Raw genomic sequence first — 17,058 nt, forward strand, 5'->3', positions numbered from 1 at the left:
GCAACTTATGCAGCTCAATTCCAGAAAAATAAACGACCCAATCAAAAAATGGGCCAAAGAACTAAATAGACATTTCTCCAAAGAAGACATATGGATGGCTAACAAACACATGAAAAGATGCTCAACATCAATCATTATTAGAGAAATGCAAATCAAAACCACAATGAGGTACCACTTCACACCAATCAGAATGTCTGCAATCCAAAAATCTGCAAGCAATAAATGCTGGAGGGGGTGTGGAGAAAAGGGAACCCTCCTACACTGTTGGTGGGAATGCAAACTGGTACAGCCACTTTGGAGACCAGTGTGGAGATTCCTTAAAAAATTGCAAATAGAACTACCTTATGACCCAGCAATCCCACTGCTGGGCATACACACTGAGGAAACCAGAACTGAAAGAGACACATGTACCCCAATGTTCATTGCAGCACTGTTTATAATAGCCAGGACATGGAAACAACCTAGATGTCCATCAGCAGATGAATGGATAAGAAAGCTGTGGTACATATACACAATGGAGTATTACTCAGCTGTTAAAAAGAATTCATTTGAATCAGTTCTGATGAGATGGATGAAACTGGAGCCGATTATACAGAGTGAAGTAAGCCAGAAAGAAAAACACCAATACAGTATACTAACACATATATATGGAATTTAGAAAGATGGCAATGACGACCCTGTATGCAAGACAGCAAAAAAGACACAGATGTGTATAACAGACTTTTGGACTCAGAGGGAGAGGGAGAGGGTGGGATGATTTGGGAGAATGACATTCTAACATGTATACTATCATGTAAGAATCGAATCGCCAGTCTATGTCCGACGCAGGATACAGCATGCTTGGGGCTGGTGCATGGTGATGACCCAGAGAGATGTTATGGGGAGGGAGGTGGGAGGGGGGTTCATGTTTGGGAATGCATGTACACCCGTGGTGGATTCATGTCAATGTATGGCAAAACCAATACAGTATTGTAAATTAAAATAAAGTAAAAAAAATAAAATAAATAAATAATAAAAATAAAATAAAATAAAAATATAGACTCTGAAACTTAAGTTAACCAGAGAATTTCCTAAAACAAATTACCTTGCTTCTTAGTCTTTTGCATAATGCATTACAGAATAAAAAGTTTACTTACAAATTCAAGAGTCTAACAATAAAATACTTTTGTAATAGTATATTTTGAAATATAATTTGAAATATATAAAAGAAAATTTTTTGAGTCAGAATTCAATGGAGGATAGAAATGATTATGTTAAAGAAATGAAATATTTATGAAGTTTGAAATCTACTTGCTGCTAAGTCGCTTCAGTCGCGTCCGACTCTGTGCGACCCCAGAGATGGCAGCCCACCAGGCTCCCCTGTCCCTGGGATTCTTCAGGCAAGAACACTGGAGTGGGTTACCATTTCCTTCTCCAACGCATGAAAGTGAAAGTGAAGTTGCTCAGTTGTGTCGTGACCCCATGGACTGCAGCCTACTAGGCTCCTCTGCCTACGGGATTTTCCAGGCCAGAGTATTGGAGTGGGTTGCCATAAAAATTATTCATTAGTCTTTTTCATAAAGGCAGACAATTCTGAGTTGCATCAGTGTTTCACCACTGAATAGTCACAGGAGTTGGGCAAGTTATTTAACCTCAGTTGCCTCATCAATCAAATCTTGGTTGTGGCTGTGAGGTCCAGGGTGTGTATGTATCTGAAATGCTTAATTCGGCACCTCACACCTAGAGTGGGATCAGTGTATGTTAATTGTCATGATTATTTTTATCATCATCATCAGTTCCTTACTTCTAGTTCTAGGTTTCGAAACTCCAGCAGCTCATTCTGGTCTCTGGCATCCTGTAGTTCCTGTTGGAGACGGTGATTTTCTGCCTCTTGTTTTTCTATCTAATAAAGTAAATCCTCAAGTTAGGTGGACATTGCAAAAAAGCATCTACAACTTTGCAAAGCAAGCATGGACAGCATTCATTTACTCAGTGAATAAAGCATCTAGATCATGAAGAAAAAATCCCAAGTACATGTGAATAAAATAAATCTTTGGCTTTCCTTCTAGTTACCCTTTGGTTGAATTGTTTGGGTCATAGAGGAAAATGCTGGAGGATACTCCATTCATTGAGATCAAGTCTAGGGACCCTGTGAAAAATGAATCTGTCCCATGTGGTCAGGGACAGCATTCAAGAACTAGATTATATGATGCAAACAATGGAGACTGACACCTCTTATTTCTGGAGTTACAGGTTGCTGAAGAAATATTTTTTATAAAACAGCTCTGATTCTACACAACACTTTGTTGAATTCTAGTTACCTTCAGAATAAAGCCAAAGTCTCAATATGGAAATAAAAAACTTTAATAATGTGCTCATCATATTTAGGTGTTATCACTGTTTGTCTACATACATACACACACTCACTCACATGCGATTACATGCACTTGGATCTAGAAACCCAGATCTACCCTATGGTCTGATTACTCCAGGAGCTCAGTCGGCCCATCTCGGCCTGAAAAGGGCTCTCCCATTTCCTTTTCTATGTGAGGACATCCTACACTTCCATGACATCTCCTACCATAGGAGGCTTCCCCTAGCTCCTCAATCCAAAAGGACACCTCCCCGTTCTGTTTTCCCACAGGGTTTTCCTGTAGGATGTCTAGTATAACCTGATGAAGTATGCCATTAAGCTTGTGTACAAACCTGCCTTGCCCTGCATATATACTGTATATATACACAGAACCCATGTGCACAAGGCATCAGAACATTCTCATGGTCTGCAATCGGTTTGGGCTGCCTTCAATATTAGCTGTGTGAGTGGGCCTTCTGTGCGGTAACTGTTTAAAATCTTGAATTTAGAAATAAAAAATCAAGGGCTTTTTAATCTAGAGCAAATCTTACGTTCTCAAGCATAAACACTTGAAGTAGAGTGTTTAGTTTTATTGTTGCTTTGGTTTTCTTTTACTCTTGGAAGGCTGAGCTCAAAAATTCCCTTTATAGACCAAAGGAAATCAGACAGACATAATGGGAGCTTTTTTTTAGATGATAAACAGTGTGATAACACTTATTACTGGGCATCTCAGAGACTACTAAAATTCTCTTTTCACTTAGCCTCCTGATATAGAAAAATAAATATAGGGGGAAGTGAGATACTATATGACATTAATTTATGTAGTCAACCAAGTTTTTTACACTAGATTTTTGTGGTTTAATAAACATTTGAAAGTTTTTATAAGTTGACTATTTCCTAGAGTCTTGGATTGAGATCAGAGATGGGATATTTGGGGAAATTCCTGGATCTGGTGCGTAGCACTAGCCATTATATTAATGGTTCACAGGTGGCTGCAATTGAAAAACGAGGGCCAGTGTCCATAAAGTTTCTTTACAGGGATCATTAACCTTTCTGAGAGTACCAGTCCTCAATCCTGGAATACCTACCCTACATCTATACATCAGCTCTGTCTCTTATCATGCAGAAAGTGAGACACGACCAGTGGGAAGGGAGGACAACCATCTTCTTTCCCTTACCATGCTTACCAGGGTGTTGCAGTTCATTTTCATTACTTGTCAAGGCCAGTGAATATTGGTAGAAACAATTCTAAAATAATTTTTACATAATTCTGTGTCACCCTTCAGAATTACTTCCCTTACTCACATGGTCTTTCTCTTTTTGTCAAGAATAATATAAGGTTATTTTGTAATCACTTCACGTAATCAAAGGCAAATGTTAATACCAAAGGAAAAGCCATGTTTGAATGTAAAATGATCTCTGTTGTATTTCGCTGCCCCAAATAAAAAGCCTACGTTCAGCTAACCCAAATAAATTCTATCTATTGGGCCAAAACCATGCCTCTATATCTTGATTTGTTGAACAACCTCCGGGACACGCTCCTTTATGCTTTGGATGTATCTTTTGAAATGTTCTTTCATAAAATAAATACATAAATAAGCAGCCAAGATTAGCAAAAAGTTAACAGTGAGAACCCAGTCAAGGCTAGGTTGCAGCATGTCTTGGAGTCACTTCCTTGTACAAAATCATCAGTCCTATTCATAAGTGTTCTTGTAGACGGACAACCACATAGGATGTGTGTGCGTATGGGTATATATATATGTACAGTAAATATACAGTATATATATATGCAACAAATCAATAGGTTTCAGGGATCACATCTTTCAAGTTGGCACAATGCCCAGCACAGAGCCATGCACACCACGGGCCACTCAACTGATGGTGATGGCAGTGACAGAGATGCGGTTGGGCACGCAGCAGAGGGGAGCACAGCCGGAAAAGCCTCCCCGTCCCCTAGCCCCTGTGCCACTCCTGAGAGGACCCCCTGCTGCTCCTGGATCTCTCATCAGTCTCTCCTCTGCCCCATTAGGGTGTTGTGCCCCACATACCTTTTCTAAAAGCTCCTGGTTTCTCTTAATGAAAAGTTGTTTATCTTCTACCCAGTGTGAATCCTGTTTGACAAAGAATATCGCGCAGTCAGCATTTCAGAGTGGCACGAAAGAGCATGTGTCGTCAAACCACTTTGCCAGAGCTGTCTTCTCTCCACCCGGTTTGTTTGCCTGCCAGCAACTGGTAAATGTCACTCACCCCAGCCAGCTCCTCATTCTAAGATGTTGGGGCCAAAGTTGCCAGGAAAATTTAACCCCCTTTTCACTGTCACTCGCTAACCCTATCTTTTTCAGTCTGAATAATCCAGGACCAGCCTTCTGGGGACTCAGAAGTGACCACACAGGCAAAAAGTGAAAGGGGTCAGAATGCACACAGGCTAGATACATATGGATGGAAAACATTAAAATGCAGAACCATCAATGTAGCATAGAGGCAAAGAATGCAGCTTGAGGGGCGGGTCTTGGTCTTAGCAGTTCATGATCACTCTAGGCTAAGTGTGCAGCGCTCCTCTTCCTTGGGCATTCTCTCTCTTGCCCAGCCTCATTCGCTCTTGTAGCTGGGTTCACGCTCTGGCCACCAAAACACCAGGGACAGAAACAGAGAGTTCAACATTCGGACACAGTTTGAGAAGATCACTGTGGAGAGCCAAGCCGTGTCCTGAATGGGCACAGGGTGATCTAGTGGAAGGTCAGATTGAATCGTCTGCATCTGCAGAAGTGTGAGCAACCAAATGCCTACCTGCCCTTTCTGAGCCAGAGTCGCTTCCAGATCTTCTATTTTGGCTTTATACCTTAGCACCTCGGCCTGGAGTTGTTCTTGAGCCTAGCGAAATCAAAATTCCAGAACTCAGTAAGTAAAATGGCAGTTCTACATTTTTTCTTCCCGTCATGTTCCCTGAATAGAACTCAACAATGAGAGAGAAGAAAAAATAATTTGCTACCATTGAAGAAACTTTAAAATCTATTTTTACATTCTAAATTCTCTGCATGTAACTTTCAGTGGCTCCCTTTACCATCAGGTTAAAATTTAAACTTTAGTTTGGGATTCGAGAACTGGTCTTATATTTCCAATCTTTCCCCACCATTCATCAGTTCAGGGTCCACTCCTTACCACCTAGTGATCTCGTTTCCTAAATATGCCTTGAACCTCTCCATTTCTTTCTTTCTTTGAACAAGTGCCCTTCTGGAAAGTCTTCTTGCGTTTGCCTCTCCACAACCTTTCAAAGCCAATTCTGTGCCTTATATGTAAGTCTAAATGCAAATCTGTGTAAGTATTTATGTATGTATCTATCATGTGCTTTGTGTGTGTGTGTGTGTGTGTGTGTGTGATGTGTGTGCATACGCATACACATCAGCAGTTTGGGACACTGCTTTGTATGGAATGACCTTATTTCATTTAGTATAGTTATTTTTTAGATTCTCTTCTATTCTCTCTCTATATGATCCTATTATCTGTTTTTATTTTCTGGCCATACACATTTTTTGTTTTTCATTGCTTATGATCTGGATAGCTTCTTTGGTATAAAGTTGAACAAAATCAGCGATGGTAAGGATTATTTTCTTATTGTTCACTGTGAGGAAAATATTTCTTTGAACTGCTAAATATTATATTTACCTTTATCAGGTTAAAAATTTCAAACTTAGCTTGCTAAGAATTATTTTAACTTTGAATGAATTATTTTATGTTACCTTTAACCTATTTATTTCTTGTATTGAAACAACTGTCTTCTGTTTTCTCTGATAACTTTTTCACCTATATTAACTATTTTTGTATTTCTAATTTCTTTAAATTTATTACTCTTTTTCCCACATGTTGATTTGTTTTAGACTATTTTGCTTAGAATAGTAAGCTTTCTTACTTTAATGGCCATAAACATTTCTAAACCTGTATTTTGATGGGAGAGTGAGACTAAAGAGAGAACTGGTTTCTACATCATCACCTCTCCAAAAAACAAGGCATATGCTGTTATTTGCATTGACCAATCCTATGCTCATAAGAATGGGTAGTAAATACTGATAAAAGAATCCACAACTCTTATAGTACTTGGGCATAGACATGAAAGCACACACACATCCTTTCCTAATGATTGCTTATCTATTTATTTCAGTTCACCATGGGTTTTTTTTAAAAAAAGTTTCCTCTTTTAGGTATGTGTGTGTGCATATACGTATGTATGAATGCTACCATTTAAACATATATAGTTATAATATCTATCCTTTCCCACTAACCAACTTAACATAGTTCCTACAGCACTCCTCAGTACACTGTAGACCTTCTAATAAGGAAATAAGATAAAATCACTGGATGGTCACATTCATTTTTGACCCATGTAAACTAACATGTGAGGCAGTTATGGCATGGTGGTGATGACTGAACTCAGGAGGACTAGGTTCGTATCCTAGCTTTCCTATAAGCTACATATCCTGGCCTTAACATAACTAAGCTACATTTAACTTCTACTAAGCTACTATTTCCTCCCCTCTAGAAAGGAGTTAATAATAGCATCTAACTTATAGAGTTGTTTTAGGATTATATAAGATAATGTGTACAAAATACTCAGAACAATGCTTGAAATACAGCAAGGACTCAGTAAATGTCAAGTATTAGTACTGTGTGTGTGTGTGTGTGTGTGTGTGTGTGTGTTTTAATAGACTTATGTGAGGCAGTTGCAAGATAATGGAAAAAAAATTACTGACCTAGTAAAATATGACTTGGAATCAACAGTTTTCCATTTATTAGCTGTGTGATCTTGAGCAATTCAATTAACCTCTTTGAGCCTCAAATTCCTCTATTATAAAATACCTACCATAGAGGGCTGGCACAAGGGTTAAGTGAGATATTATCAGTGATAATTCTCAGTAAGCTGTCAATGTAATGCTGGGCACTTATGAACTAAGAAAAGGAACTGGCTAACCATTGCTTTTGAAAGATGAATTTATTTTTCAAGCAAGAAACTAAACAAAAATGGATTATCAAAATTCAACACTGTCTAACTTTGAAAGTGTAAGCTTTCAAATAGCATAAATGAGAACTAGGCACTCAAATGTCTGTAAAGGAACAAAAGCATTGATCTAAGCTGGTTCTAATGTTTCTAGAGCCAACGTTTGTTGACATAAAAGATAAAGCAGTTCAAAAGCTGCATAGGAGAGAAGGGTACAAGGAAAGCTATCCTACTGATACTTTTATGTCTGTGGCACTTTTATGCTACGGCTGTTGCAAGCCCATTCAGGGCACTGGCGCAGATGTATACTAACCTTTGCTTCTCTTTCAGCATCAATGATGCCTCCAGTCTGCTCCTGCAGGAGGGCATATGCTCTTTGGAGAGCCTGGTATTCTTTTGTTAATTGTCGGAATCTCAGCTCAGATTCTTCAGCTGCCAAACTCTTGAGGTTAAAAAAAAAGCCAAAAAATAATTATGTTATTTTCACGTCCTGTGTCCATGCAAATTGTTTAAAGAGAAATAAAAGTTTGCATAATTTTGGATTCTATGTAATTTTATTCTTAATTTTAAAGGATGTTACAGGCACAAACACTATAACACTTTTAAGATGCAAATTGCAGAAATATTTAAGTATTTATAAATAAAAGAAGCATTTACTTATTTTTATATTTCTGATTATTGCCCATTTGGGATTGGATTACAGAAAATTTTGGACTTATACCCAGATTTTGGATGCAAATTTGAGGAGATATTAATCAGAATTTTAGTCTCAGTTCCTTGCAATATATTCATATCTAACAACTTCTTCCCCAGGTAAATTACAAAAACATAGTTTTACAGCTTTAGGTCTCAAACTTGAGAACGTAACACAATTATCAGAGAGGTTTGGGGATTCCATCCTCAAGATCCTGAGTCAAGAGTTGTGTGGTCCAGGAACTTCCACAGTAACTGAACACCCTAGATAGTTCTGCTGAAGGTGGCCTACAGAGCACACTGTGCTAAACACTGTCTTAGACTTAAATTCAAAAGTTTGTTCTTCTTACGGTTGTTGGAGGGAAGGGAGAGGGAAAGGAATAGTTAGGGAGTTTGGGATGTTCATGGATAACCAACAAGGACCTACTACATAGTACACAGAACTCTGCCTGGATGGAAGAGGAGTTTGGGGGAGAACAGGTACATATATATATATATGAAAATATAACCAACAAGGACCTACTACATAGTACACAGAACTCTGCCTGGATGGAAGAGGAGTTTGGGGGAGAACAGGTACATATATATATATATGAAAATATAACCAACAAGGACCTACTACATAGTACACAGAACTCTGCCTGGATGGAAGAGGAGTTTGGGGGAGAACAGGTACATATATATATATATGAAAATATGGCTGAGTCCCTTTGCTGTCCACCTAAAACTATTACAACATTATTAATGAGCTATATCCCAATATAAAATAAAAAGTTTAAATAAAAAAATAAAAACAAATCAGAAAAAAAAGCTTGTTCTTCTAAGCTTGTCATTTGGTTCACACTTTCTCTGGATGAAGAATTTGGGAGAGTAATTATATATATCTTGAAAAAAATCTTCAAGCTACAGAGCTGAACTTCAGAGGAAGTTTCTACAAGGGCTACATAACTTAAGTGTAGCTCTTTTCCAAGAGGTAATAAAGCCAGGCAAGATCTCAAAACTGGTCACTGTTATGAGAGTACGTGCTTTTCATAAAGGAGATGAAAAGTGAAATGCTTTTTCTCTCCCTTCAAGGAAAGATGTAACGATATCAGAAAAGATGAGAAAAGTAAAAAAGCTTACCTCATCCAAGTCGTCATCAGGAGTAGCTGGTGTTCGGTCTGTTCTAAATGAGGCCATTGATGATGTTTCTGAATCCATGGAGTCCTCATCATAGCCAATAAATGGGTCCAAAATAGGCCTCTAATGGAGGGACAGCACACATTTACCAAAAAAACTTAAGTGGGGAAAGTTGACACATTACCAACACACTGTCAACTGCAGACATGCAAATGAACAGGGAACACATAGCTCCTTTAATGTTTCTTTGATAAAATAAACATATTAAGCATGAACACAATAATTCCAATAAATGTTTCTTCTATGTTATTTTACTTTGATACTTTGGAGGAAGATTAATATTTGGCTCTCTTTATAAAAACCTTGGATCCTCTCTTATGTTATATTGTATATCATGCTGATTTTATGTGATTTCTTCTGTTGGGTATTTAAGCTATAATCAAGAAGTTCTGAAAGTTCAGGTATCTATGAGAAGGGGATTATCAAATCCTATCATCTTAATTCCACATTCAAATTAAACGAGGCAACTGTTTTTTGTGTTTTTAAATATTATAAACATTTTCCCATATCTTCATTATTCAATGGCATCATTTTAAGTGGCTTTATAATTTTTACTTAATTACTATTTTGTATTTTTTAAAGTATAAATAATGTGATTAATATCTACTACATATATTTTGCAAAGTCTATAATTAATTTTCTTAGAAGACTTTATGATTAAAGAAATAAACATGTATTTGGGCTTTGGATACATCTTGTCATTCTATCTTTCTAGAAAGTAAGGAAACATTTGTACATTTCACTGGTAGTAGATTCAAGCCCCCATTTTTTTGTACCTCAATGTGCGTTATCAAATGAGGCAATTGTTTAAAAAAATCAAACAAATTGACAAATTAAATAGCAAAACTTTGTGGATTTTAAGAGGCTATACAGATATTAGAATTGGCATTATCAATAATATTGTCCAAGTGAATAAAGAAAATATAATTTAATCAATTATAGGATGGGTATCAGATGCTAATATTATTCATGGGAGACATCAAATCATATGTCATGCATGTTCTTGAAGCGTGACTCTCCAGCTTGTCAGAGAACAGATAACCCTTTCTATGTCAAATCTAGTGGGTTCTCCACTCAGAAAACCTGTACTAAAGCAAACACTTTCAGCTTAAAATCCACAACACAATTATTTTTTTCAACAACACAATCACTTTTGGACTTCTAAGAACTATCAAGAGGAAAGATTTTCTTCTGGCAAATAAACCCCATGCTCTGCTACAGTTCAGGAATATCTGATATATCATGTCTTTGCAGGAAGATGCCTTGGCAAGCCTCACTCCTCTGGCTATGCTTGTGTATGGTAAAAGCCTGATAACCTAGTTTCCTCATTACCTTAATTGGCTTGGAACTTCTTCTATGCTTTCTTCTACGAATGAGCTTTTCCCGGTCCTGGAAAAGAGATGAAAAGCTTTTTAGATCTTGAGTTGGTACATATTTCCCTATAGGTTTTTGTTTTGTTTTGTTTTGAAAGCCAGAGTTGTTTTTTTTCCATGAGGCATGACATATTTCTATTTAAAATAAGATTATGTTTTGTAAAATTGGGCAATTTTGGATTTGATACTTAAGTATTTTCAAAGGAAGAATATTTTACAACTTTTCATGATAATCTGTGTGGATCTGAGAGCCTCACAGTCAGGAAGTACACTGTGCTCCTAATTGGCATCCTTTATTTTATACTTGAAATGAAGTACAAAATAGCTATTCATTTTTCTCCTAAAGTAGGATTCTTCAGTTTCCTCAGATCCCTCCAGGCCAGAATACTAGCATGGGTAGCCTTGCCTTCCTCTAAAGGATCTTCCCAACCCAGGGTTTGAACCCAGGTCTCCCACATTGCAGGCTGATTCTTTACCAGCTAAGCAACAAGGGAAGCCCAGGAATACTGGAGTGGTTAGCCTATCCCTTCTTCAGTAGATCTTCCTGAACCAGGAATCAAATGGGGTCTCCCGCATTACAGGTGGATTCTTTACCAACTGAGCTATCAAGGAAGCCCAGATATAATGACTGATTTCTTAATTCATTCTTTTTGTGAAAGGAGATACTCTGGGAATTTGGTGTCCACCTTCTAAGTATTCCATATGGTTACTGTACAAATTCAAAAGTAGAAGAAATAAGTAACACTTATGTCTGTCTGAAAGTCTGGTAGAAATGCCTCAACATCTCAAAATTCTGTAAGAAACTTAGCTTAAACTGAGGATACTCAAAGTCAAGCAAATTCTTAGACTAGTGAATCTGTGAGATTTATGAGTTCTTAAGGATGTGGAACTGAAGTGAGGGGCATAGAGATTTAAAGGGCATGTTTAACAAATAACCTAGATTAAGCCAGTGGTGTTAATTTTTCCCCACCTTTATAAACAAAAATAATTTGATCATCCAATCTCAATATATTCAAAACTTTAAAAATTTATACTTAGATGACTCTCCTTAATGTCGCATATGCATTATAACATACACTCAATATAGAAAATTTTTAAAAGGTGAACCATAAATATAAGCAGAATTTATAATCCTTTTTGTCCTCAATAGCAGTAAATCATGTTGTTCACACTACTCTGGAGAATACTGTCTGAAGTTCTCCCATCACATCTCTGTAAGCCTTGGCTTGGTCATGAAGTTAGGGTGATCACAGATGTCACTTGCAGAATAAAGACAGAGAGGCAAAGGGGAAAACCCAAATGCAGATACAGGTCTTAGTCCAAGCTGTTGGTAACACAGGCTTCCCTTGTGGCTCAGCTTGTAAAGAATCTGCCTGCAATGCAGCAGACCTGGGTTCAATCCCTACATTGGGAAGACCCCCCTGGAGAAGGGAAAGGCTACCCACTTCACTATTCTAGCCTGGAGAATTAGAGTTGGACATGACTGAGTGACTTTAACGTAACATAGGTCTCAGCCAGATGCAGATGGGAGTAACAACTGCTTGACCTACTTCAGCAGGTACTGAAGTCCTCAGAACATCTGGACTGGAATTTCAGCTGTCATGTCATTGTGACATTGCTGTTCATTTGACAAATATCTACCAGACACTGAATCAGGTGTTGGGAAATAAGAGGCCTATAGTCCTGTTATTGTAGGCAAAATATTTAATCTCTGAGACTCAGAATCTTGATACTAGAAGGTAAATTACAAGATATATCACACCATCAACCTACTCATATATAATACATTTGGGAATTCTTTTAATGTGCTCTGTAGCTATTATTTGAGTTATCAAATTAGTTAACAAAGGATTATAACTGAAAAGATAGAAAACAGTTAAAGGATATAAAGGAGTTTTGGAATAGTCTTTTGAACCTATTTACATATTGATCACATGAACTTGGACCTTTGGGGCTAATTCAAAATTATTAAGTGCTTCTAGCGTATGCTGATTTCTTGCCTACTTGTCCTTGAGAACAGCTTAGAGTTTACAGATTAACCAAGACCTACCCTTGTGAGCTCATCAATAATGTTCTGTTGCTCAATGACCTGAAGTTTTAGAAACTCTGTCTCTTGTTCTTCATTAGCTTGATCGAGGTCATTTAGAGATTTTAATTTCTTCAAGGGTGGATGGGATGTGATTTTTTCTCTCTGAGTTGAAAAAAAAGAAAGTATAGGTGGAGACTTTAAAAATCCCAAACTTCAGTGGTTAATATAAAATGTTTGTAGAAATTTTATGAGGTTCCAGCTAAACGTGAAAACTGCCTAGCTTCAATACAAAGACACACACACCAACTAATATCTTCACGTATATTTTGTCTGCTATAATAGGTGGAAATCATTGGGAATGTCTGAAGATCTCTACAGCTGGACTAGAAGTCTGTGAGAGAGCACATTAGCACATCACCTCTCTATATAAGGCAAATGATGGCATCTATTTCTAGTTATTATGCAAGATCTTAGAAGATGTGGGTACTTACTATACTGTTCTGTAAAGAACACATTAGTAAAACTCTTGGAAGGGGGCTTCTTTTTAAAATATTTATTTTTAAAAAATTTTAGTGAATTATATTTGATTTATGATGTGTTAATTTCTTCTGTAGAGCAAAGTAACTCAGTTATACATATGTATACATATGTATTCTTTTTTCATATTCTTTTCCATTCTGGTTTATCATAGGATAATTGTGATATCACAGGATATTGAATATAGTCCCCTGTGCTGTAGGAGGGCTTTGTTGTTCATCCTGGAAGCAGGCTTCCATGGTTGAGGAGACAGGTTGGAACTCTGCTTCTCTATTTTGGAGCTTTTGGAGAGTGTGCAGATTCCTGGAAGTCCTCCTATCGTTCTGCAAAATTTAGAAACTCCATAAAATTCAGAGCCAGCAGCCTGCTCTTGATTTCTTCCTTATGGGTTCTTCCTTCCTTCTTATAAAGGAAAAATCTAAGCTTTCACAAACAGCACTGTATAATATTTTAAACATAAACTGGGGAAGACCAGGAAGTCAGCTTAGTGGCATAATAAAAACAAGGAAGCTGCCCTTTTGCAGAGTGTGTGATACACACCATTTCTGAATTTTCCTTGGTAACGGCTTTTAGTTTCTCTTCCATGCGCTGCAAAGACACCATCAGTTCATCATTTCTCTTGGCGAGGCACTTGTTCCTTTCCAGAAGAGGTTTACATTGTTTTTCGGTTTCCCGCACACGCTTTAACTGGGAAGACATAAGACAATGTGTCCCTCTGTTTAGAGTCTGAAAATAACCGCATTATAGCAACAGCCACCAAAAAAAGTGTAAACTCTATGACAGGATGTTTTAAACATAAACATCTAAAAATTATGTAAACAATTCCTACTACCAATAAGCAAATGAAAGTAGCACAAAAGAAAACGGGCAAAAGACAAAGGGCAAATCGCACAGGATATCAAAAAGGCCACTAGATATTTGGAAAGTTACTCTGCCTCATTAGTAAGAAGGAAAATAAAAATGAAAATTTTATAATAAGAATACACCTCATACCCACCAAAATGACTAAAATGATCTATAATATTATCTTTACATGTTTATGAAGACAAGGAGAAAATGCAATTCATATATTATTGGAGGGAGTTTAATTGTCATAACAACTGTGGAAAACTGCTCGGTAACAAGTGCTGACACTGACTCCATGTATACTCTATGATCCAGTAATTCTGCCCCTTGGTATAGTCCCCCCAGACATGAACATATTTTCTCACCAGGACATGATGTAGTAGAACCATTAACAACTTCAAACTATCACAGAACAACAGATACATCCATTAACAATAGATGAATAAATATATACATATACTTACCATATGTAATTGTATATACATATTGTACCATATGTTTTTATAATAAAATATATATATATATACCATATACTTCTATAATGAAGAAGTGAAGTGAAGTGAAGTCGCTCAGTCATGTCCGACTCTTGGCAACCCCATGGCCTGTAGCCTACCAGGCTCCTCCCTCCATGGGATTCTCCAGGCAAGAGTACTGGAGTGGGTTGCCATTTCCTTCTCCAGGGGATCTTCCCAACCCAGGGATCGAACCTGGGTCTCCAGCATTCCAGGCAGATGCTTTAACCTCTGAGCCACCAGGGACGAATAAGATGAAGTTGTGAACATGAATGAATTCTATATGCAACACAATGAATGACTCTCATCAATGTAACACTGAGCAAAAAGCCAGACACAAAAGGATAATTATTGTATGATTCCATTTACAACACATTTTTTTTGGTGGTTATTGGACACACTGCACAGCTTGTGGTATCTTAGTTTCCTGATCAAAGATTGAACTTGGGCCCTGGCCGTAAAAGCATCGAGTCCTAAGCCCTGGAACTCCAGGGAATTTCCTACAACACATTTTTAAAATGGCGATAGACATCTATAGTAAGAGAATTCAGTACCAAGGTTAACTTTAGAAGGATGGTAATCGAGGATGGTGATCGAGAGAGGTCTCAAGAAGGCGAAGTTCGGAGATGCTGGTAGTCTTCCACCTAACTCATCAGGCTAGTAGTCACATGAGTACTACACATTGGGCATATTTATTGAATTGTACCTTCATTATTTGTGCACTTTTCTTTACTATTCTGTACTATGACATCATATATACTACTATAGGGGCTTTCCAGGTGACTCAGTGGTAAAGAATCCACCTGCCAGTGCAGGAGACAAGGATTTGACCCCTGGGTCAGGGAGATCCCGTGGAGTAGGAAATGGCAACCCACTCCAGACTTCTTGCCTGGAAAATTCTATGGACAGAGCAACCTGGTGGGCTATAGGCTATGGGGTCGCAAAGAGTTGGACATGACTGAATGAATGAACGTGGACATACTACTATAACAAAATGCCTAAAAAATAATAAAATTTGAAAAAAAATCTGCTTAGAACTCACCAATTCATTTCGTTCATCTCCAAGCAAGGTATTCCTGTCTTCTAATTTTCTTATCGTGGCGTTCAACTCGGCTATTCTCTTTTGATTTCTTCGCAAATCCTACCCAAGAAAATTAAAATGGGAATTTCTTTAACAAAACTTTTCACAAAGTTTCAGAGTACTGCTCTTAAAAGTAACAGGCTTAGTTCCTTTCATCTGGCTTATGAGTTGAGAGTAAAATGTCCTCTTATTCAGAAGAGAGTAAATATTTACCTTATTCCAAACCCCCAGATTCACTGCTTGGGTTTAAGATCACGCCTGGTTGAAACTGCAAATGAATTCTATGTGGCAGATACTCCCTGGGGCCCTGACTCCTGACAAAGGAAGTGGTAGAAAGCTGGATCAGTCTATGAGACCTGTGAGCTGTGAGATCAGGGTCATGCTGTGATTACATGAGGCCCAAGGAGCATCCCTTATGGCATGGCTGCACAGTGCTTCCCACAGGTTAGAGAGGTGTCCTGTCACTACATTTAGCCAAAGAGAGTCTATAATAGGAGGTGGGGATGGGATCTGCAAATTCCTGCATACCTTTGGAGAAAAAGGTCAGATTCAGAAGGCTGGTGCATTACCTCCATGTATGAGACACAGTAGATTAATGGACAGACTTTGCTGGTAGATTTTGCCCAGATCAGCTGGCTTCCACACTGGTGTAACAGACATGGAATCACTTCACACATAGCAATCATAGACTAATTCTGTGCTCTAGAGTCCACAGGACCATTACACACTTACATGTCCATTATCATCTTACATGTTGACAGTGCTCTACTGTTGACAAAGCAGTTCCACACACATTATATCTCTGGATTCATAGTATCCTGGAAGATTTTGCAGAACTGAGAAGATTTAGGGAGGTCTAAGTTGTTCAAGACCTCTAACAGTAGCTCAATAACTAGCATATATTGGATGCTATGCACCAGACTCCATGCTCAGTATTTTGCATATCTTTTCTCCTAACCTCAGACTAGCTCTGCGCAGTACCACTATTGCCTCTGTTTTACAGACGAGCGAACTCTGAGCTGTCAAAGGATCTGCTAAAGTCACACAACAATTGGCAGATCCAGAATTTAAACTAAAGGGTATGACTTCAGAACATATTCTCTTGACAATTTTGCTACACTGCAGGTAGGTTTCAGTGATAGAACTAAAACTTACATCTGCTAAAATCTAGTTCAGTATTCTTTTTCCCACCTACCAGGAGATATATATATATATATATCCATAAATTATTCATTACTGAGTTCTAAGTATTAGCAATACTTTGAAATCTATCTTTGTTCCTAAATAATACGTTGCCATCCTTTTAGCAGATAAATACTTTGATATAGATATGAAAGTAAACTATATACAAGCTGATTTCTATCACTACATTTCTAAAAATACTTTCTCATATAAAATGATGAAAATACAGGAAAATAAATATCAAACTCAACCAGACTTGAAGTTTTCAGATGCTGGTTACACATGATTTAGTCTTTTACACAGT

General features: G+C 37.7%; 1 protein-coding gene and 1 non-coding gene across 3 annotated transcripts in view; both read right to left on the bottom strand.

The window, feature by feature from the left end:
• The window catches only part of JAKMIP2 (janus kinase and microtubule interacting protein 2), a 199,880-nt gene that overhangs the window by 37,060 nt on the left and 145,762 nt on the right, over positions 1-17,058 (bottom strand). For both annotated transcript variants that reach the window (XM_069592359.1, XM_069592358.1), the window contains exons 5-13: positions 15,534-15,632; positions 13,674-13,820; positions 12,618-12,758; positions 10,527-10,583; positions 9,138-9,257; positions 7,636-7,764; positions 5,120-5,203; positions 4,381-4,443; positions 1,784-1,882 (exon numbers count right to left, since the gene is read on the bottom strand). In XM_069592359.1, coding sequence (XP_069448460.1) covers positions 1,784-1,882; positions 4,381-4,443; positions 5,120-5,203; positions 7,636-7,764; positions 9,138-9,257; positions 10,527-10,583; positions 12,618-12,758; positions 13,674-13,820; positions 15,534-15,632 — 939 coding nt within the window. The remainder of the gene's footprint in view (positions 1-1,783; positions 1,883-4,380; positions 4,444-5,119; positions 5,204-7,635; positions 7,765-9,137; positions 9,258-10,526; positions 10,584-12,617; positions 12,759-13,673; positions 13,821-15,533; positions 15,633-17,058) is intronic.
• TRNAS-GGA (transfer RNA serine (anticodon GGA)) lies at positions 14,666-14,737 on the bottom strand. The gene has a single exon. It is a non-coding gene; the product is annotated as a tRNA-Ser (tRNA).

This window comes from Ovis canadensis, chromosome 5, assembly GCF_042477335.2.
Source record: "Ovis canadensis isolate MfBH-ARS-UI-01 breed Bighorn chromosome 5, ARS-UI_OviCan_v2, whole genome shotgun sequence".
Lineage (NCBI taxonomy): Eukaryota > Metazoa > Chordata > Mammalia > Artiodactyla > Bovidae > Ovis > Ovis canadensis.